At 38.1% G+C, this 24,288-nt stretch overlaps 1 protein-coding gene across 4 annotated transcripts in view; it reads right to left on the reverse strand.

The window, feature by feature from the left end:
- The window catches only part of BAZ1A (bromodomain adjacent to zinc finger domain 1A), a 66,495-nt gene that overhangs the window by 37,003 nt on the left and 5,204 nt on the right, over positions 1 to 24,288 (reverse strand). For all 4 annotated transcript variants that reach the window (XM_052782600.1, XM_052782599.1, XM_052782598.1 and 1 more), the window contains exons 3-6: positions 20,885 to 21,163; positions 8,445 to 8,588; positions 2,111 to 2,212; positions 793 to 880 (exon numbers count right to left, since the gene is read on the reverse strand). In XM_052782600.1, coding sequence (XP_052638560.1) covers positions 793 to 880; positions 2,111 to 2,212; positions 8,445 to 8,588; positions 20,885 to 21,163 — 613 coding nt within the window. The remainder of the gene's footprint in view (positions 1 to 792; positions 881 to 2,110; positions 2,213 to 8,444; positions 8,589 to 20,884; positions 21,164 to 24,288) is intronic.

The raw sequence follows: 24,288 nt of genomic DNA on the forward strand, positions 1-24,288 counted from the left end.
TCTCCTGTGGTACAGCAAGCAAGGCAAGGGAAATTGCTGCTTACTTGGTAAGTGTAGGAAAAGCTGCTCAATTCCTTGAGCACCAGGAAAGAGAAATTCTCTGCACAGCCATCCTGCACAGACTAAGATGTGAACTTTAGTCTGAACTTGTACTAAGTACCACCATATATCTCCATGTAAGATGAACAAAGATATGCATCTTCAACATCTAAGGGCTCATCAAAAGCCACCTGAACTCTTTGGTACTTCTGTCTCACTGAAGAACTATAGAGACTGAATCCAATCTACAATAAGATAGTTTCCAGCTAAAAGCACTACAACAGAATAGTATTAGGTTACTGTACCAAACCAGAAATAGTTAATTTTTGTTTGACTCAAATACCAGCTGCATACCCTGAAGAATGAAAACAACTCATGTGTTTGACTAAGCAAAAATATATTACGTTTTAATAAATAACATTTTTCTGGGTAAAAGCTCCCATTTTTATTTTGGGGACTTTCCTAAACTGGTAGCTAAAGAAGAAATTAGAGAATTAAACTCTGCTTCATCTACAGAAAAAAATACCACCTTGTTTACAAGCAAAAGTTAACAAAAACCTGTTTTTACAGAAAAAGTTGCAGTATTCATAATTTTATTTTGGAAAAGCCAAATACTAACTCAATATATTACACTTACAAAAAGCTAAGCTTGATGTAGTTTAAAAAAGCAGCTCTGAGCAGCTAGTAGAGACGAGCAACAAAAAGACTGAGTAGGTCAATATTTTATCCCACAAATTATTCCTTCTTATTTACCTTAGTTTTAATGACTCCGTCATGTGGTTCACAGTGTTGTTTCAGAAAAAGTTTAAGTCTATCACGAGAAAAGAGATGTTTCCTCCGGCTGTATTAGGAAAGAAAGGTAGCATTAGCAACTAACACCTATAATTACCGTTTAAGTACAGCTGACAATATGTGCAAGAACACGTAACAGATAATATGATTGACCTTTTTTCTCATTTTCTTAATTATAAAATTACACCCTTACTATTGTAACTAACAGCCATTCTTTGCAACCCCAATTCAATTAAGAATTTCCTTATGAACAAAACAAAACCCAAGTAACACTTAAACAGTTGTTTTATGCATCTGTAATTTTTGTCCTGAAGATCCTGGCATGTCCCCTTTTATACACACATAGAGGCAAACTCCACAGCCTATTCATCCCTGCTAGATCCCCCCAACATTCCTTTCTATCACAGTAGCTTTTAAAATCCCCAAATAAAGCTAAAGTCCTATTGTTTCAGATGAGGGTGAAAACAAACAAGGACAGCAGGAAAGCAGCATTCACATCTCTCAAACAGGGAGGTAAGGCACAGAAGTGTCAAGCCAACAAGCGAGAGGAGTGAATTCACACACTGCTTGATCAGGCTGTGGCACTCCTCGCTATAGGACAGTGTGCACTCTAAAAGCTTCCTGGCACCCCAGGGAACCCACACTACTTCATGGCAAGGAGAAAACCAACTACAGAGGAGCAGTTAATGAAAAAACTAACCTCAATCCATGCTGGAACTAAATGACTTGAAATTACAGAAGTTTTTTTTTCAAAGTATACAGTTTATAAAGTTTTGATGCGCCATCTACTCCAAGAAAAATGTTTTAACTAAATTCTAGACAAAATTATGTTCTTTAAGAAGCAAAAACTCTTTGCGGCTTTCTATTTTAAAGCAGTAAGGCAGTCTGATTGCCAGTGTCTGCTCCAACATTTCAAACCAGTAATGCTACCACACAGAGAGAGCGCTCACAATGCCAATAGTTCATCAATATTACAGAATAGGTTTCACCTACTCCATCAGTCACAGCAGTAGGCACAGGTATCAGAAGCAACAGCAGGTCTCATCTGTGTGCCAGCGAAAGCAGAGACTTGTAAGGAGTGGGTATCTGTGTTAATACTAGCAAAGCTTGGAACCCTTGCTACAGAAAGCCTGTGAAACACAGTATTTTGTTACAGTGCCTCTAACTAGTAGTTCTAACACACTATTTTAAAATGCCATTTTCTATCAAAAACATCTTACAGTGACTTACACAACTCAGTTATAACGTACAATTTTAACTTTCATATACTAATTTTTACCTTAGTTGAGATGCTTTAACAATAACAGTTTCATATAGGTCTTTTTTAATAGGTTGGACTTTGTATTTGAACAAAGAAGGATCAATTATGGCTTTCTTCTCCCTAAAAAAAATTTTAAAAATTAAAATGTTAACTACAATCACAAAACACCAGTCTTGTATTGTACACATTTAATATATTTATATGCATACACAATGGACCTCTTGAAAATACCCAGCCATATTTAATACAGGCTGTAACTTCCACTGGTACCAAAGAGGACCTATTCACTTCTGCCAACTTTCCTGCCACTAGATTTAGATCTGCATCAAAGCCAGTTCCTGCAAGGAACAGGAAAAGGGATCAGGAATGTTGGTTTTCTTAACAGGGAGATGGAAGATGAGAAGAGAAGGAAGAACAAAGAGGGAAACAAGTAATGATACATCCCTATCCCTCAGAAAATCGTCTCCTTAATACTCTCAGTACTCATGATGGTAACAGAAAGGCAGGAAAAAGGAGAAAAAGATGATGAGGAAGGAGCCCAAAAGACAGAGTTATATAAAACGAATAAAAACAGTACCCATAGAGCTACAGATCACGTCTCAAAATGAATAAAAAATAGGTAGAATATTTTTCTGAAATATCAATTTAGAAAAAACACACTCACCAACAATGTTCTGAAAATAACAGCAATCATAAGGCAATGCATCTACACTTTAAAATAAATGCTTATCAAGTTACTTTTTTTTTTTCCCCCAAAGCATACTTCCCTTTTACAGCTAACAGCTACAGAGAACTAGATTTTTTTCCCCCATGGAAAATATTTCTTCATTTTTAACATAACATAACTGTTCTCTTACACCTCTTTCTAGGAGAATAACCACCCAGGTCTGGTGTGCTACCAAAACAAAATTCCTTTAAAAAACAAACGGAGGGGTTTTGCCATAGACAACATACTTTAAATAGTGTGGTGTATTTATGGACAGACTTCATGAACAGAGTTAAACTACTGAGATTTGCTTTAAATAATGTTGCATTTTGCTATTGAACAACAGAACTAAATTCTCCTAGGGTGGTAATTTGTCATCAGAAGTCATACTGCTTTATCAGGAAGAATCCAACCATCATCTTATTTCATCAGTAAGGGAAGGTGAAGAAGTTACATGGATGAACTAGGAGATTTACAGCTATGCATTTCATCATCGTCAGTCCTTCTGGCATTTACAAAATGCTTGAAGGTGGAGTCTTTGACAAAACAAAATAAATCAATATACCATTTGCTATTCTTTACCCCTATGAAGAGCATACACAATATGTAGCGAACTGTACTTTGCAAGGTTTTTGAGTATGAAATTTGCTCCAATTCTTCTTTTTCCCCCCACTAACTCTGAAACAGAAGTCCAAAGAAATGCAACATTCAGGTGCCTAATAATACATTAATTCATACAAATGAAGTGTAAAAGAAACAGTACTTATCCACACTTGGTGTCATTTTAGATGAGAATAATTTGCACATTTCTGGAGAAAAATAGTTTACAATGATTAAATTATCAACACAGTTAAAAACAAATGAAAGGACAGAAAAGATTTAGACTTGGAAACAGCAACGTGTCTGCTGGACCTACAGGTAAGCATTATGATATACACGGTCTGCCTTGCATGATGCTATCCAAGTTAAAGTCTCAAGCTGAGTCACTCAGACCATCCCCAATTTAAGAAAATAAAAAAAAAAACCAAACAAACAACCCACCCAGATAGTCATATTAGCAAAACAGAGATAAACTGTATAAACAAAGCAATGCAGTATACCCACTGGCAAGATTTTAACATCTCTGTCTATAATTTTAAGTTTGTTAAAAGAGGGTTAGTATTTTGGTCATACCATGACTTGGTCTTCCATCACCATCTTCGGTCTCCAGATAGGAAAGCTAAAGTAATGAAGGCTGTCGCTAGGAATTTCTGCATAATATCAAACATAAACTTGTTCCCTCACCATACACCCCTGCATTTCCAGCCCTTCAGTCTAACAAGCTACAGGACCCAAACACATTAGTGTTCAGATACAAAACAGAAGGCAGAGTGCCAATGTCATACCAAAAGTATATTAGCTTATTTATACATTTTTAATAGATTCTAAGCTCCCATACTGTCTGTAATCAAAAGCAGGGCCCAAAGAATAATCAAATGGTTAACTCTTGTATCGTTAACCTTTACTTTTTAGTTTAAGTCCTTCTCTCACCTTTAGTGGATCACAGATAATAGCCCCAACCTAATTTCCAAACACACTAAGTTTTTTCTGCTTAGTCTCTCAGTTTCCAATGATTATCCTAAGAAGTTAACTTATTCCTCCATAAAACCAAATTTAAAGTAAAAATTTTGTTTAGTGCAAAAGAGGAAGAAAAAGGTCATTCAGTACATGTAGAAAGCTTTAAAAATTATACAGATTATCTAGTCACTTTGGCATAAAAGTCATAATAATTTTTTTTGTTACATTTTACTTTATAAAGCATTCTATAAAACACGTAAGAGTTAGCAAAGGTTAGACCCATTTTGTAGCAGAGATCCCCTACAGCAAGTCTTCACAGGACAGCTCTGAGAGACCACCAGATCCAGAGAAAAGAATACAGAATATCTTGTAACTTACTAGGAGAAATCTGGAACTGACTTACCCATATTATACTAGTTTCTACTGCACTCAAGTAAACATGCCTAACACCTGGCAGAGTCTTGCATTTTTTGAATGAGGTTATTCTGAACCACTGACGGATAATCTCACCAGCCCTTCAGTTACTTTGGCACAGTGACCACATGACCTGGATATAAATTTCTGCTTACAGTTCTGCTGTACTATATTCAGATAGCATGGTCTTAAGGTAGCTTTACCAAGAAACTTCTGAGATCTTGTCCTTCTGAGTTACCTTGTCCAGGACATGACTATCTATACTATCTGGTCTGAGTCCTGCTGAAGCTACCTATATCTTGCAGTATCATTGAACTAGAAAAATTGCACAGAAAATACTGAGGGTTAGAGCATCAGGAGTGTATCTAAAATGAATGCTGTCCTGCTTTTCCAAAAAGAGACAGTGGCTTTTCTGCTTCTCTTTGATTAAGTGTGGGAACAGAAAAACGTCCCTTGAAGAATGCTAGCCAAATAACACAATCATTTATGGTCTCCTTATGCTCCAGTGCAAGCCTTACACAGAGGTAACCCGTCAGTATATTCATCCTGATAGAAAAGCTGGCCTCTGCACACCTTTGAAGGTTGCCACTGACAAGCTACTCTATACTGAGCAATTACAATTGCCCATTTGGAACTGCAAATATTTTCTGGAATCTGACCAAAACTTCAACAAGGAGTTATACTGCTCTAGGGACAAGACAACAGCACTTTGCAACAAAATCCTGACTTTGAACATTTTGATGAAGGTCTTAAGCTGCCTTTGATCCAGTACTTTGGTCTTTCCTTACAATACAAAGAGGACTAAGACCTACCATCATTATTATTAGATTCAAGGGATGGAAGGATGAGAGAGGAAGAAAGAAAAGAGGAAAAATAAGAAAAATAAGGAAAGATTTGTTCTACTGAAGACATTGTATAGCTGTAATAACAAGCTATGGCGGCACCTTTTGACATATCCTGTTCATAATTGCTTCTCCAAGTAGAGGCAGAAAACTAGGTTGAAGATGGCAAAAAAAATCTGGATGTAAGCTTCCACTGGCATTCTTTCAAAAAACTTTGTTACCTCTGGTTGCATCCCAAAATTTGCAGAAACAATTAACGCTTCCCCAAAATAAAGATGATACTTCACTTCAAATTGAATAAACACCCAAATTCCCGCCACGAACCAGCCAGCAAGCCAAGAAGGAATTTTTCTTCTAGTATTTCTGATATGGTTGATGGTTCACATTATTCATAGCCCTGGCAGGAGGATTGCCATGAATTAAGCTGCAGCTAGTATTGTAAGTATTTGGCAGCACAAGCCTCTCAATCTCTGGACTGCTGCTGAGTGCTAAAGTGAATGCAAGAGTTCAACCTTACCCCTAAGTCTAGCAGTTTAAGGCATGAACGCTGCTATTCTGTGATGATCACTATCCTACAGTACTAGAGGGTCCCAGGGTATAGTATCAACAGTTTAAGATCTCAGAAGATTGCTACCTTTGTAACCCAGGCCTTACAAGGCAGCCTGTTTTTCTGAGGGAGTGCAGGAGCAAGGGTGTCCTGGCCTCCTCCTCCCTGTACAACCTCAGCTTTTACTGCAGAACACAATAAAAAAGGTCAGCAGAAACACTTGTACAGAACATGTGGCTATTTCTGCCCCGCACAGACAGAAGCAGGGTCAGAGAAAGGTTGGGATCTCTAATGACATCTATTTTCAGTTAAGATTCTCTAGCCTTACAGATTCTTTAGGAAAAATATTTGCAGATGGCCCATCAATCTGTGCTGTGCTCCCCTCCCCCTCTCTCACAAACACACCGAGCATCTGCTGTACCATTGTTTAACGGTACTGCAGCTTTGCACGGAAGCTGGGTCTCAAAACCTGGAGATTTGTGTGCAGACGGAGGCAGAACTGTGGTTCCGCGCGTATCAACTTGACATTGGTCCCAAGGCAAATAACATCCATACTTTCCACATCCAAGTTTCTCCATAAACAGCAAAACATAGTCCCTGAAGGATTAGGTCTGCAAAATGATGTCAGTGGGATTTCTTATTGTTATGAGTAAGGGTATAAAGAATCTTAGATGCCAATATACAAAAACTGACAACAATGCTCTACTTTCAGATAGGTTTTACAGGTACAGTAAATAATACTTTCTGAGTTTGCATATACCCAGAAACTAACTGAAGCGTTATTACACTCTTGGCATTTGTTATAAAAAGGCTCACTTAAAACTTCCAGTAAACATTTACTGGAAGTAAACTGCAATTTACCTCCTCCGTAAGAGGTTTGCAATTTAAGCTTGTAGCATAAATGTTTGTGAGGTATCCCACAGAACAGTGCTTCAAAAATTTATATATTCTCATAAGATTTCTCTTTCTAAGAGAAAGAAATTATTTTCCCTCCCTTCTCTGCATTGTCAAAATAAGTAATCTGCTGGGGAGAACCACAGACTGACTGGGAGTGTAAGACTCAATCTTACTACCAGCTCTGCATGCGTGGAAGTGACAGCAATATAAAGGGATCAATCCTACAGTCAGCTCTGTGCACACTTGCTTAATTCCAATAATAACCTCCTTTCAAATGCCATATGCCTTGTGGAACACAGAAAATGCATGTATTTTCTCAAAGATGTAGGACCTCTTCATGAACAACTTGGTCACTGCCTTCAAGAGACAGCAGAGAATTTTAAAAATTATTTATCCCATGTTATTTTCTTAGCCAAGTGAGGAGCACCACCCTAGTTATTCAAGGCATGTCAGGACATGGAAGTCCTCATGCAGCAATTAATGAGAATAACTTCTACATCCACATGACATCTCAAAGTCAATGACAGTTCATGTAAAGCCTGTATGTTGCTAGATACAAGACAGAGACCCACTTCAAACCCTCTTCTTTCATCAGCATTGTGCTTGTGAAGCACAGAAATCTGTCTTCTCATTATACTGCTAGGATAAGCTGCATATATAAGCTCAATTACTGGTCGGTAAAGGGATACTCCAAATTAAACACCAGAATTATAGCCAGGAAGCTCTCTTATTCAATGTTACTAAGCTACTCCAGCCTAGAGGCAGTTCCTTAAGACAAGACACACGCTGTTTCACTGCACCTAAAATCATAATCAAATCCATGAAATACAATGGTATATATTTATATGGACACATGCATAATGAAGAAAGGTTTGTACATTTTTATATTTTGGACACAAACACATTAAGTCTCCGGAAACACTTTTCAGAAAGTTCCAGTAAGAGCATGTCCTCTTATTATAAAGCAATCTCAACTCTGAGCCCCATGATGGAAGTGAAGTAATACATCATCCTAAGTAGTACCAGACTGTAGAAATGCAGAACATGACTGCATTTTCCAAGCTATAGCAGCACAGGTTCTGCAACACAGAGAGGACTGGTGATAGGCATACATGGCTCTTCCACCATCCCTCAACAGAAACACTGTTACTCCAAACAGATTAACAATGATTATTCTGTAGGTACTTCATTTCTCATAATGCACAGTTCTCTGGTGGATTACACATAACATAACTGGCACCTGTGAATATTCAGCTTGTCACCTTCAGCTGGCTGAACGCTCACAATCCATACAGATCAAGTAATTTGTTTCGGTCAGACCCTGCCACATCTGCTTTAGTCTCATTTCCACCCAGTCCAAATGCTTTATACTGTAAAAGTATCATTTACCCATTTTGTGCAGAGCTATTGTGCGTTTCTGAGTCGTCACTGTCACTGATGACAATTGTGTCTGCATCAGCGCTGCTGGCATGGCCATTCGCCATTCCATTGTGATGGGCTGGAGCTATGACTTCCAAAATCTTACACTGCAACCTGAAACAAAACACAGATATTTATTACCATCAAAGTTTTTTAGTAGTGCAAGGAGTCTAAAGTTGTAGCAGATGTTATTTTAAGAATACATATATAACTTAACATTGTATTGTCTACTAAATAAGTAAATACCTAAAAGCCATGCACTGAAATACTAGGCAAGCTATTAGTTTCATGAGTTCCATCTAATAAAAGCACAAATTCATCTGCTTACACAGCTATCAGCTTCACTACTCAGGACAACAAATCAAGCCACTGGTAGAATTATTTGTGGTTGTAAATTTTTTTGTTTCAGTTCTCACTTAAGTAAACTAAAAAGTTAACTTAATGTGTTACTTTAAAACCAGACACCAAACCTTTTACATTTATTTTGATAGCAGTCTAAGAAAAGCAAAAGATTTTCAGATTCCAAAGTATTTTTGCTTATAAAAGAGATAATCATCTACCGCTGCCGATGACCTAAATAAACAAGGCTGAAATGATCATTATGCATCTAATCTTAATAATGGCCCATTTATCTGCTGACACATATTAAGGCTCCATCTGGCATGCACACAATTGACAAAACAAGTCTATCCCTTTGCCATCCTGAATGCTAGTTATAAAAGGCAGAATTAACTACATATTAAAAAGTATAATTAATCGACACTTCATGCTGTGTAACTGTATTATAGCTGGTTCTTAACCACTAACTTTCACCCTTTTCTGGAGTTCCATGGTTCATATTTTTTTAGTTTAACCTCCTAGAGCCTTGTCTGCTTCATGAAAATTAACTGTTGCAGGCAATGGATGCTGTCACATACTACCACTAAAAGCTCAAAGGGTGGGAGGAGAAAGAACACATAATAATTCTCTTCTCTGAGCAACAAACACTGTCACTTGAAATGAATAAAATAGAGAATACATGAAGCACAGGGCTTGAATTACTGTGGCATCACGTCTAAGTTAAAAACAAGCAAACAAAAAACCCAACAAATCTATGACAGACAAATTCTAAGTGTTCTTCTATCTGAACTGAACACTGGCAAAAAGGAAAATGTCAAAACATTTCTTAAACACCTCTTTCTGCAAGCAGACAGTACTATCCAAAATCTGCACACATTGGGGAGGGGGAAGAGGGGGGCAGAGGGAGAAAAGTTGAAAACATTAAAATACCCTATGTCATATTTGCTTGTGAATTTAGCTAGGACTAGTAACGCAGTTAGTGCCCATAGCTGTCCTCCCCAAGCCTCTATCCAACAGGGAGAGAGCTCCAGGATGCTCCAACGGGTATGTTGTTTGGAAAAAAAAAAAAAAAGAAAAAGAGAGAAACCAAAAAACTAGTAACATCCTTATATATTCCTAAAGACAACAATATGACCAATGATTAATTATCTACAGGGTCAGCAGAACTGCCTGCATGCAGAGGCAGCCTAAGTCTGCTGGACTCCCTGACTGCAGGCACACTGCCATTCCAATGCAGCCAGCCCCGTTTCCAAAGCTGGCTGGTCTGGGGCTGGAAGACACGTTTTCATGGTGAGTGGAGCCCAAGCTAATTAACTGTGCAAATCTAAACAGACTCTGTGTGAAGAACCAAGAGCACCCAAGTATGTAATGGAGACAGAGCCCAGTGGCTGTTCACAAAATAAGTCCAAGTACAACAAGCCTTATTAAGGTCTGGCCCAGCACCAGACTCCAGCCAAGTCCTAAGAGAAAAGTCTGTCATTACAGTATCTTGGTTTTCCAGTATTCAGAACATCACAGCCTGCCCTTCATACTAAATGATATGGAGCTGGCTGCATGGCAGAATGTGTATTACTAGGCTGGTTTTTTAAATCCAACAAAGATCACCAGCTAAAAAAGACTTCTTAGTAGAATTATTTTTGTTTCAGATTAACTCTCTAGGAAATACATTTTATAAATTCAATTTAAAAACACTTTTAAACTAATCTCTAATGGAAAATAATCAAAAGCACCAATGCTTAAGGCTACTGACACTTTTTCTAATTTGTTTACTAGTTGAAGACCACTAGAGGGAGCACATATACACTAAATTTGCAATCACAGTAAAACAGCCACATGAAAGCTAAATCGCAACCTACTCTACCCAATGCCATGAAAGGACAAAGAGGCTACAACAGACACACACGAATCAATCCTCCTGGACAAAAAGACTTGAATATTTAGTCACCGAGTATTTTACCAACACTTAATTTACCTGCTTATCTATCAGACAGCCCTGTAATTTACAGGGTATCACATCTCTTTCTGTAAGGATGGAGATTATATATTCTATACACTTGATTCAGTAAGCAGCAAAATCCCCAATACAGCTACCTTTTTTTTTTTTAATCTTTTTATTATTAAACAGGGAGAATCACTAATAGAATAAGCTATCACAGAAAGCAAGTGATTCTCCATCCTCTATGCCTTCATTCAAATCATTACCAGAAATCTTTGGGGAAGGAATCAAGTGAAACACACATTACCTGGCTCAATAAAAGCATAATCCAATGAAATTTAATGGTTACTGATACACAGGAGATTAAAGTGATGCAACTGTTCCTTCTGGTGTAAAGAAATAATAATCTATGAATTAAGACTTTTTTTAGCCTCACTACAGTTAAGTCACAGCTAGTAGAAGCCAATTCCCTGGGCTAAGAGGGGCAAAGACACTCTGCTTCTAGTGCAAACAAAGGTCTGCTCTTAGTAACCTAATCATTCCATGAGGTCACTTATTACAACTCTTGTTTTATATCATAAGGCACATAAAACAGCACAGCAGAAAGCTGAAGCAAGACACGCAAAGCATACCACTTGAAACGCTTTCTAAAAGGGATACCTTAAAAATCTTTAAAGAGCTTATGTCAAAGTCAAACCACGCTCACTCACTATTTCCCATAAAATAAGAACTGGGGCACCTCAATCTAAAAAGACAGCAGCATTAAATAAATAATACGTACCCTATATCCCCCTCAGTCAGGAAGCATTTTCATCAAATAACAATAAATACTGTGAAAAAGCTTACAGCCACACTAAGTGAATGCCAAAGGTATTCAGAAAAGGATAACTTGAGAATAGAGCCATCATGAACATTTGCACAATAGTCCCAGCAACTCTAGCTCAGACACTGACAGCCAAAAGCTAGAACAGTAAACCTGCAAAAGGATTACCCTATACTCAAACAGTTTTGCATACCTCTTTCTGCACTACAGACTGCTATCAACAACAGGGTACCAGTCCCCTGACCTGTCCCAAGGATCACCTTTATGCTCACAGCTTTGTTTTTTGCTACGCTCGGAAACCAAGCTCTATGAGGTCTCTTATGTTATAGGAAAGATTCCAAGAAGTGCTTGGCCTATATGATTAAATATGGGGGGGTTTTTTTGAAGACAGAGAACACCACCACAGGAACTCAAAAGTTTTAAACACAAAGACAGAGGAGGTATCACCAATGTAATTTTTCAAAACACCACTGCACATCTCCTTCTCTCTCAAATGAAAAAAAACAGATCTTCCATTGATTTCCATGAATTTTCGGTAGGGCTGGTCAGCTGCACAGGTGAAAGAACATAACTGACTCCAGCAGCCTAAGAACAAGAGACACTGAGTGGAGACTGTGGCACTGGACACAGTTTCTCCAGAAACCCAACTCCATCAGTCAAGGAGAACAAATCTGGGTTGTACTTTGAAGAGCAGCCTAACACAACTAGCAGAAAACTGTAAGGTCGGACTGAACCTTGTCACTCCCAGAAGAACGGTAAGGAAGCGGCAGGCTAAAGGTGTACCAAAGCCAACTGCACCTGCAGCCTCACGCTGCTGCTCCACAAGATGCAGAGAGGATTTAACAGTTTAAGACCGCCAAAGGGGGAAATCTTCCCTTGCCATTCCTCCTTCCAGCCACATACCTGATGCGGTGCTTGCTTTTTGTAGCTCTGGCACTCAGTATCATTTATTGATTGCCATTAAACTGAATTCAACTACCTGACGATCCCACCCCCCAAAAAACTAACCCAACAGGAAGAGCCGGATACATTTGTGTCAGATGAGCTGCTTGAAGGATCTGATGAGAACTAGAGCATGTACAAGAGGCAAATATCGGCCACAGACAAAAGCAGAGGAGGAAGGAGGAAGAATAAGACCTCCCGCATTTAGAGGCCCTGAGACACTATAATTTCTTGAGTAGCTCTGTGATTTCCATAGTTTATCCTTGCTAACTGAAAAGTGACATCTAGGCAAGTCAACACTGGGATAGTAGGAAAGTCTGTTCCAGGGAAACCACACTCCTAACAAGGTAGTTGGGTAAGACATGGTACAGGCTTCAGACTCACCAGTAGTCCAAGATAAGAGTGATTCAGGAAAACCCAGAACAAAGGGTAAATATAACTGACTTGCCAAATTTCTCTTTCATTCAGCTCAACAACTCAAAGGCATGTACACAAGCTATTACAAGCTGTGGGACAAGTAGGTATCTCCATCTACCTCGGCTGAAGCAGTAAACACCACAATTTGAAGAGAAAGAGAAGCTGCACTCCACTATGTGATGGGCCAAAAACAGCCATCACAGGATGTCAAGCAGAAACCTTGACCCTACAATTACTGGCACTTTCACTTACTCAAAGGAGTTCTTTCCAAATGCCAAGTAGGCCTTTACATCCAACCAAGGCTAGAGTTACAAGCTGTGAGAGGAGAGACCACTTCTCACTGCCCGTCAATTGAGCATTCTGCACAACAGCTTTTAATCTAGCTGGCACTAACTACTGTGATAGAAATAATAGTCTGGCACACTGCTGTGTCCTCATTTCAAGCCAAAAAACAAGATCCCTTGAAGGCCCAGGTGAGTTGCAAACGTGCCTCTGTATGCTTTACAATAAGCAGACAAAAACCACCCCTTGGATGCAGAAGCCTGTTTCAAATGGGGCAGTGGGGGAATATTGCAAAACTTTGAGGCCAACTTTTAACATAAAGAAAACAATCATCAGTGAGTCAGAAGCAAAAGGAAATTCACTTTTTAAAACAGACACCCAAATGAAAGAAAATTTTTCAAATGCCAAAATTAAAAAAGCACACCTTTTCAAACAGTATGTAAAGTTAGTTGAATACAGAAAACCCCAAGAGTAATACAAGAAGCTATAGTAGCAAGTACCAAGCACCACCAAAAAGCTATAGCCTCATTCTGTTTTGTCAGCTTTTAGTAAGTTTTTAAGTAGTAAATGTCAGATAAGTGCAGTAACTCATATCCTTGTCCTAACAGTTCTCATACACTTGAAAGTAATTAGAGAGATAAAAGCAAGACAAGATCTGAAGGAATAAGTGACATCTTTTACTAAGCTAACTGGTACAGTTTAATGCACACACAAAACAAAAGCACACAACAAAGAGACAAGTTTTATGCACATAATGGCTTCCTGAAGTACAGTAAGAGGTGCTGGTTTTGAATTTTAGCATCTTCATTTGTCTGTCAAGTTATAGGTAAGACTGTATGCTTCAAAGAAACTAGTAAGAAGCATGTTTTTGCTTAGGACGAGAGAACCCTATATACACAGTAGCTGCATCAGCTGTCTCCTGTGGAATTAGGACAGCACTAATAGTAACACCAGTATATGCATCCTTTTGACTGCCCAGCCTTCAGTTCATAGTATTGTACTGTGTCCTGGTTTCGGCTGGGATAGAGTTAACTTTCTTTCTAGTAGCTGGTATAGTGTTATGTTTTGGGTTCAGTATGAGAAGAATGTTGATAACACACTGATGTTTTCAGTTGTTGCTAAGTAGCGTTTAGACTAAGTCAAGGATTCTTCAGCTCCTCGTGCCCAGCCAGCATGAAGGCTGGAGGGGCACAAGGAGCTGGGAGGGGACACAGCCAGGGCAGCTGACCCAACCTGGCCAAAGGGATATTCCATACCATGTGATGTCATGCCCAGTATATAACAAACTGGGGGGACTTGACTGGGGTGGGGCAGATCGCCGCTCAGGAACTAACTGGACATCGGTCAGCAAGCGGTGAGCAATTGCATTGTGCGTCACTTGGTTTGTATATTCAAATTCTTTTATTGTTATTATTGTAATTTTATTATTGTTATTATTATCATTATTATTTTCTTCTTTTCTGTCCTATTAAACTGCTCTTATCCCAACCCATGAGTTTTACTTTTTTCCCCCTGATTCTCTCCCCCATCCCACTGGGTGGCAGGGAGTGAGTGAGCGGCTGCATGGTGCTTAGTTGCTGGCTGGGGTTAAACCATGACATACTGATTAAAAAAAAAAAACAAAACCCAGAAGTCATAAAACAAACAAATCAAACCCCATGTCTTTAAATTTATAACTATAAAAGTAGAGAGTGTGCACAGAAAAGAGAGCTAACAGAGATTGGCAGCACCCAAAAATAGTTGTAACAGCTGTTCAACAATCTATAAGAAAGGAGTTGCAGGTTCTCTCCCAGATATCATCATCTCATAGCTTCCATTAGTCAAATACAAATATATTTATTAGTCAACAAATACAAATATATTTATATCCCAAAGGACTTAAGGGCATTGGAAAATGAATTCCTTAAACATGATTCTTCCAGGGCTAAGAGTTGACTGATCTTTAAACGGTAATGCTGGAATAATGCAAACTGTACTTGCTCTATGAATAGGTAAGCTGCTCTCCAGTACTGTCAGCTATGCAGCTTCATAAGCACCACACTAACTTTGCTACTGGAATTCAAATTCACCTTTCAAAATAAAGTAGGAAACTTTGTATGCAGGAACTTATGCTTAAGCCCTACCACTGCAAAAACACATTGTAACTTTCTGATTCTGTAGACATTAGCTCCTGCGCCTCTACATCCAGTCAGCTTTGAAGTCTACATGTCAAAGGAGAAAATTTGTTGGTGGACTAGAAAATAATTTAAATTCACTGTAACTTGTTAGAATCTAAACATGGAAGACACTTTGCCTTTTACTACGTAGTGGTCTTGTATTAACTTATCCCAGTACTCAGAAGACAACTATATATATATATAAAAGCAAGTAATACCTTGTTGCCAGTTGGACTGAAAAAGTTGGAAAATTAGCTATAACCTTATCTTTTACAAGGATTATCTTCTACCATCCTAACACCGTATCAGCTAGGCATAGTCATGACCAGCAACATGCTTCCTGTGCCCCAGTTAAGACTTAGAGATGAAAACAGTATGCAAATCTTTTAATTGGCCTAATGCAGTGGTTAAGCCACTATGGACAGTCCTAAAGCACTAGGACACCAGCCAAACAATTGATGAGTTAAAAAAAGAAGTTTCACTTACAGACAAGGTTGCTCTGTGATTATCTACATTTCCTACAGCTTGGCAATGGTCAACATCAGATCATTCAGAGCAGCGAAAGGATGTTAACCTGTATGTAATGTGTGACCAGATGCAGCAATCTTCCTAACAGAGAACTTTGTCTACTACTTCTGTAAGTAGATTCATTTTAAGAACACTACATTTTCTTAAAGCATTCTGGTGCTCCTTGCTCACAGACATTAGGCAAGTATTCTTTTGCAGTGGTGTCATCTAGTGGTCAAATTCAATGAAAAAAGATATAAAAAAGGAATATCTGCCACGTTCTGTGATTTATTCTTTCTTATACACTACCTTTAAGCAACCTATTTTAGTCTGCAGGTGGTTGACTTTTTAAGTTCCATACTAATTGATGGACAGCAATTGGTTGTCCCCCAGCCTCCACGGGGAAGGGAAGGTATCGTCACATAAACTATTTTTAAGGGCGGAAGAGGGGGAGCTGAAGAGCTAGTAGAGTTGTCCAACCTAAAACCTCAGATCTCTTCACTGCTCAAGTCAGACTGCAAGCTTATAGATTAATTAACTAATTATCACACTGCTCATTTGTATACCCCAATAAAGACAGCCATTATTTCTTGTGATAGCACCCAGACTCAGAACACTAATTAAACCACAACTGGTTGTTTACACATGCTTTAAATCTAGTTTTTCCTCCAACAAATTACAATAATTAAAAAAAAAATAAGCACACTGCTGACCTCAAGCAGAAAAGAACAGGTCCTACAGCTGAGTGAGGCTGTTGCAGGTTTTATTTGGTGTGTCTGAGGCGTTCACTGAGGTTACTTCAGGTAGGCCTTCCACACCACATAGTTCGAACTTTCAGTTAACTGAGTTTAGATGCCAAGATGCTGAAAATCAATTTCACAAGTTTCAAGTACCAATAATACAACACAGTACTAAGACACCAACAAATGGACAGGTTACTGCAGGAGATGCCAGTCCTTACAGAAAAACAAAAGGCCAACTAGTACGTTATGGGTCTTAAACTTCCAGTTCTGAAGCACAAACATAGGAAGCAATTCCAGTGATGCTGTCAACATTTTTCCTCTGCTTCAACTAAGTGTGATCTAAAACGTTAGCTGCTTATTTTATATCTTAACTGATGATGGTTAACATGAAATACTGCTGTAATTCCCCCCCGCCAACAAAATCTCAAATAATTTCCATGCCTTTTTCAATAAATTACTTTCCATAAACAGCAATTTTACATTCTAAATAACAGTACTAATAGTGTCAGCTGTTTTCAATTCCTTGGCAACTCAGGACTTAATTTGAGATTAAGTTTTCTGTCTATATTATATGATGTTTCTGACTGACGTTTCAAATAATAATTTTGTCTTTTATGAAGGCAGTACTAGGAAAACATTGTTACACAACTCCTACAGTTCTTTAACTGGGAATCCAAGCACCTCATGTTTTAAAGCATAGCACAGCTGCCACTTTGGAGAAAAGACAGCCCCAGTTTGGCCAGAAAAGCTGGACACATACAAGCCAAAAAAGCTGGCAATTTTTAATCAATACATCATCTTAAAGTTAAAGAACAAGCAGAATTATCTCCTTGTGGCTTCTACTAGATTACCAAATTACACGCATCATTTTCAGAGACTGCCTGAACAAGCCACATCATAGCATTGGGGGGCTTTCTCCACAATGTCTTTCTGGTTGATAAGGGCTGTTAAGACACCAGACATACCAAAACAACAGGAAGACAGAATATCTCCCAAAGTCTCTGAGTTCCTCCTACCAGACTTCAGCAACAAGGCAGAAGCAGCCAAATTCAAAATTGAGCAGCACTACAAAAGGCTGGAAACCAGAAGAGCCTGATAGGGACGTAAGACCAGAAAAAGCAATGGGGCATCAGATTCTGCAACAACAAGAACACACGGGTTGGATACAAGAACCATCCGTCTCAAAAAAAAAAAAAAATCTTTTGCCTAACCTCTGCACAAAGCACTTGTCCTCTTACTCTTTCTAGATCACCTGTCCTTGCTTATAGTACTGTAGACTACTTCATATGTTCAAGAAAAAAACATTTACATTAAGCCAAAATGCTAACCCTTCTAGTGTTTGTGTTCCCTCCCATTTATTTTGTTCAAAATCTAGAAAGCTGCATCAAAACAATCTATCCTACAAGAATATTATATGTGCAAAGTCAGGAGTTATAAAATATCAGTACTTATATTGCTTGAGCAACCCCTGGTTACACATGCATTATGTTGTAGGCTTCGCATTTAATGATGCACAGAGCTCAGATAACAAACAATCCTGCTGACGTTACACATGCTAAAAACTCCATACATAAATGCAGTGGAAGAGTTTATAACACCATGACACAACCGGGTTTTCATGATCTGCCAAATTCTGTTGGTCTCATAGGATGCTATTACACTATAGATGGACTGTGATCATTTTTGCTAGAAAAGATCACAAAAACATAGCTGCACATGACAAACACATGCAAATCACTCCTGAACAGCCATGTTATTTACAAGTAACATGAGTTGGTATACTTAATCCCCAATGTAGTACTTCAAAATACAGGTCAAAGTCAACTGTTAATTGGGCAGAAGAATAACTATGTCTCACCTCCTCCCACTTTGTATTCTTTAATTATGTATCTCTAAGCATAAAAATCCCTCTGCATTACCATGTTATCTGCACCATTTCCTGGATTTAGTATTAAAGGTCCGAGCTAGCTCTCTGCTATACATTTGTCCAGAACATCAGTGGCAATCAGCTAAGGCGAATTTTTCATGCTTCATTTTACCAGACACAAATTTATACTTATGTAGTTTAAAACATACAATCTCTAGCAGATTAATTTTCGATGGAAAAAAAATTTATCTGAATCTTTGGTATTTTGAATGGTATCTAGCCCACCCCAAAGGCTTAAGAAATTTAGCTTATATACTATTAATATGTTGATCTGTGAAAGTGGAACATAAACACGAAATTGTTAGATATGTATCTCAACACAACTTTGAATAACCAAGAAGATTGAATTAAAGGCTGGTAAAAAATGATAGCACTATCTTCATGAGATAGAATCATATCACAACTTTATCTGAACAGAATTTAGCTTACAGGGTAAGTAGAAACCATTTTGTTAAGGCAAACTTAAAAACTGATTTATGATGGTCTAAAAAGAAAAGTGAAAAGGACTCTGAATTTCAAAAGACAAAGAAAGAAGACAGACTTGTATTTATCACATATAAGCCTACTTCTCATTTAAGCTTCGAAAAGCTAAGATGCACACGCATAAATATTTTAGCAAAGAGTTTAGAAAAGTAATAGAAAGACAGGAGGGTTGTTCTTGGGGAAGAAAGGTTGTTCTTCTAAAGCATTCTTTTTGCTATTAGTTTGGAAACTGACAGTATCTTCAAAGTTTGAAAACAAAGGCATTTCATTGAACAAATGAAAACCAACACCTGAACTACACTGACAGTTCATAATGTTTAGGTTTCTAGTTTAAAAAAAAAGAAGAAAAAACTTATTATCTAAGCAAAATGACTGTAATACTAGTAGTAACTTGACTCTAGTCATTAGACAAGTATAAAGATGAGAAAGATAGAAACAAACTTTGGATATAGGTTTTCTGTACAGAAAGCAGCAACTCTACTGAAGTTGTTCCTGTCCTGGCTTTGCAGACTGGGACTTCACTGGTTGAAAGGAATAGAGCAGGGAAGACATGGAAAGCTCTTCTATTAAGCACTGACCTTACATACATACCCATACAAACTTCCTTACAACTTATCTCCTGCAGTGCATCAACAGATTTTTCTTCCTGGTGTAGTACAAAATTTGCCTTAAGTAAGATCTGGATCAGCTACTAAAAAAAAAAAACTCATACAGAATAACTATGTCCTCCAATGACCATTTTGAACCAGTGCACTCCTATCACCCAGTACACACCAGACTACGTGCCAAGACCTCAGGCTACCCACAGAAGCCCCATCTACTCTGCAGCGTAAGCTGGCACCTTCCTCCTGAAAAAAGCAAAACAAAACCACCCCACAAATGAACAAAAAAACCCAGCAACAGCTGAACCCACAAAGGCTTTAACACACATTCCGCAGGTATTTCCAAGTTGAGCATGTCTAAGTCCTTCCCATTTTAAACCTCGGTTAGGTGAAAATACAAACTTATTTAGACAAAACATGGACCTTTTCCAGCACTCTTGCAGAAGCTGCTTTAAAGAAAGACTCAAGCTAGCTACGTGTTGTAAAACAACTTACTTATACTACAGAGCATATGTACTAATGGTATGAGAAAGAAAGCATCTGAAGCTCAAAATTCTTCCAAGTTTTCAATCAGTCTAAGATACCAATAAAAACGCTTGCAATACATACATCAGCATAAGACCAAGCATAACACTAACTCCAAGTGGAGGGAAAAAACCCATCACACTAAATTCCAGATAATCACGCATTACAAACATTTTACAATTCATTCCCAACTTCTGAGAATGCAGTCACAATTTTCGCCACTACCTAAAAAGCAAAAATCCAACTTTCATCGATTCTTTAAGCTTTCAGTAGTTCAGCCATTCTGAGTATACGAAACACCACGTGATGAACTACATTCTGCATGATTCATCAAAACTTTCATATGATTTTTAATTCATAGCTTCCCCTAGTTTCTCATTAAATCTCATTCTACAAACAACCCACCTTTCTCACACCAGGGGACTGACATTCCTTTGCAAATCCACCACACAGACCAAAAAACTGCAGTCTCAAGACCTGAGAGCGCTGTCCTGCCTCCACAGCTGCTTCTAAGCTAAGGAAAGAGATACCAAGCCCAGCAATACAATCCTACTCTTAATTAAAGTAGGGAGGAGCAGTAACAGTATCACTAGCTTATGCAGCACATCTCACTTCACAGGTGTTTGATGGAGTTTCATTATCCTGATTTCTGGTTTAAAAAAAAGCACACACAAAAACCACCCACACCAAACAAAAAGAAATACATATTTATTTTTAAATATACTTACCTCGCACCATTATTTCTAACTACTTCCACTGTTTCACCAACAAAATACCGATCCTTGACATAAGCAAAGATTTCATCACAGATCTCATGAAGTCGGGAGCGATGGGTAAGGGTGGCCAAGTAGAGAACTGGAATGATGAGGGCCTCTGGAAAACTTTGAAGATTATGTCTGGCTTTCTTCTCTGATTCCAGTGCTTCCTGATATGTGAGTCCTGGTTTACCTGTCACAGCACAGCTCCACACAAGGCTGTTGCACAGAATGGTACGTTCAAAAAAATCACTGAAAAGAAAGGCAGGACGAGGGGGGGGGAGAGAGAGAGAGAAAGAAAACAGTTGAGTTCTGACTAACATTTTCAATTTGCTCACAATTAATACAGCAGCAGATATCTTTTACAAGCCTGAAATGCAAAGGCAGCTCTACTCCTGTACAGGTTGTGGATAATCAAGGGTTATTTACCACTTTTTAGCCATGGCATGGTAAATTGCTGTTGTAAAACCAAAGTCTCCTCTCACTACAGACTATGGTAACAGCATCAAGACCTAGAAGTGCTGCAAACAAATATTCACATATAAGAAGCCTTATGCATAAGAATAACCACACTGAGTTTTAACAGGTGTCATATCCTCCTCACATCTCCCACATTTCCACAAATATTTGCAAGAGGAGGGTCTAAAACTGTACAAACATAAAATAACCTTAAGATCACAGAACCATGTTGAAACTTGAACAAGTTTCAGATTTGAGTGCCCTAGCTCACAAATTAAAAGATGGGAGAGGTAAAAAATTAATGTCAAGTGGTTCTCTAAATAGTTTTTATTCCTCCACTGTTTGCATTGCTCTTAGAAAAAGCATTAAACTACTTTTTCCTACAGATTCTTCTCATCCATTGTTCCATTAGCAAAAATCAATTCTCCTCCTTCCCTGTATTTCCAATTAATGCTAAAATTACATTGTTGTTATTGCTTATTTACTAGTTATTATATTGGAATCAAGAATGAAGAGTTTTCATTACTCAGTATCTGTCAATTTTTGACAGGTATCAGAAAAACAGCAGTTTGTTAAAACACTTTCTAGATTAGATGATAGAGCTATTCACAAAACCATGTTAAAACTTATCATACACTATGGATCAGTGATTGGACAGAAGAGCAATCTTTCAATATGCCCCAGTTCAGACAATGGTTTTTATTTGCTTTTCTTTAAAAATCTTAACAGACCAGTATTGATAAGTATGCAACACACAACACAACAAATATTGTTCTCCCTTGTATCAGTTCAACATAGCTATTTCAAGGCAGACAGTACTTTCAGAACACTGCATGCTACACAAGATACCTATACTGGAGTTTCATTCCTGAAAAAAAAAAAAAAAAAATTTACACTGAGGAGTGTTCCCATTTTTAAAAGGCTAGAACTGTTCAAATCATTTCTAATATTGGGGTTAGAGAATTGGACAGTTCACACTTCCGAGTTTTTCTTGCAGGCTCCCTGCAAACTCAAGCCGGCAAACATGCATCAGAGAGACTGATGCAGAAGACGATGTTCACTGCAGATGGATAGATGAACCATAACATTTTGTAAATGAAAATGGAAATTCCAGATTGAGGACAATGGCGGGTCCTGGCTCAGATAATCCTTTCTGTATGAGCACAGGATTCCTCTGAGTGAGAGAAAGATGCTTTAGTAAGAACATCAGCTGCAAGAAGGGGAAAAGGACAGAAGAGGAAGAGATATATTATCCAAATAATATTTAATAGCTACAAAATCTCAGATTTTTTATATCATCTGCATCTACTTAATATATTTGACAGTACATGGGTCTAACACTTGTAAGTAATAAGCAATAATTTGGGTTTGCTTACTCTAAACAAGAAAAGGTGAAGAACAAAGGAGAGAGAATGAGAGAAATTATTCTTCAATATATGAAGAACGGATGGCTGTCAGTCATTCTTTGTGCATAGGACAGAATATTCTTTTTTTGCTGTCAACCACGGTGTATCAGTATCTTTATAGGTATAGAATAGTTACTTAAACATTTTAAAGAACAGGTTAGACAAAAATCTGCCTGCCTTTTTTTTTTTTTTTTTTTTTTTTTTAAGGTGATAAAACATGATCTCTTCAGGTCTCTTCCTGCCCTACATTTCAATACTTCTGTATTAGATTCACAATAATTTTTAGTAGTCTTACTGACTTCAATGGATAAAGAAACATTTACTCAAATCTTCATGCAGCTGTGTGTCTCTACATATATTTTTATGTCTCACCAAAGAGGTTCTTGATAATTATCTTTAGCCATGAAAGAGAAAACCACCCTAAGAGTTATTAAAAAAGGTACCAGAACATATTTTCAAAAAGTATGAAAGTAAAAGGGGAAAAAGAAAGGGGGGGGAGAGAGAGCATAGAGGGAGGGAGAGACTGAGGTTGACGCTGACAGTGTCCCTTTAAGAGCTGCTGTTATTCTTTGTGAGGGTATACCGGGCAGTCATGCTATTTAAAGCAACAGCATTGAACTTACAGGGGAAAAAAAAAAAACCACAACTGAAAAAAAAAACCAGCAAACCCCCCTCTAAATATTTTTAATCCATGATTATTACAAGTGCAAAATTCTAAGATTACTTTAACTGAAACATATTTGAGGAAAACATTTTTCCATTTGCATACAAGAGTAGTTTGTATATCTAGTTTCATTCTCCCTCATTTCCTCTTTTGTTTTGTGTGGATTTTTCCCCCGTGAACTTACAGGGAAGACAAAAATTGTGTGAAAAAAATTACACTCGATTTTGAAAGCATTATTTGTCTTTAGCTAGTCATTACCTACAGCACATCAAAACCATCTGTGGCTTAGTCTGTTAACACAGTTTTATTGCAATGTTTTAATGATCTCACTTTAACTTGGTTTGAGGGAGAGGAGAAAACAAATTCCCAACAGTATAGGAGTAGGTGTTATTTGTAGTACTCTTTCTGTCCCTGTCTCTCTCTGGTGCACGTCAGTTATCACAAAAAGACTTACAAAGAGCAGACACAACAGCTACCAAACCAAGAGAACAGCAGCGGAAGGAGCGATACCCTTTCTCCTTAAGCAAGAGTAATAGCACACGATCATATTCTACATTCAACTTAAACTCACAACAGCAAGTGCATCTGCTGCTAGGTTGCATCTGAAGCCTTATCTACATCTTTATCTAGGGTATTACAGTCTTCGGGGCTTCCTCACCCGGTTCAAGATCTCTGTAACTTGACAACACAGAGAAGGAAGTTCATACAAAACACATCCACGAAGCTCACTTGCATGGTCACATCTGCCTGCGAGAAGCCAAACAGGACTGCAGCGCCCTGGTGAAGATGTCCACATCAGCTCAACTACTCGAGGAGCAGAGACTAAAAACTTGAGTTGTCTTTGTAGT

Source organism: Harpia harpyja, chromosome 3 (assembly GCF_026419915.1).
Source record: "Harpia harpyja isolate bHarHar1 chromosome 3, bHarHar1 primary haplotype, whole genome shotgun sequence".
NCBI classification, from domain to species: Eukaryota; Metazoa; Chordata; class Aves; order Accipitriformes; family Accipitridae; genus Harpia; species Harpia harpyja.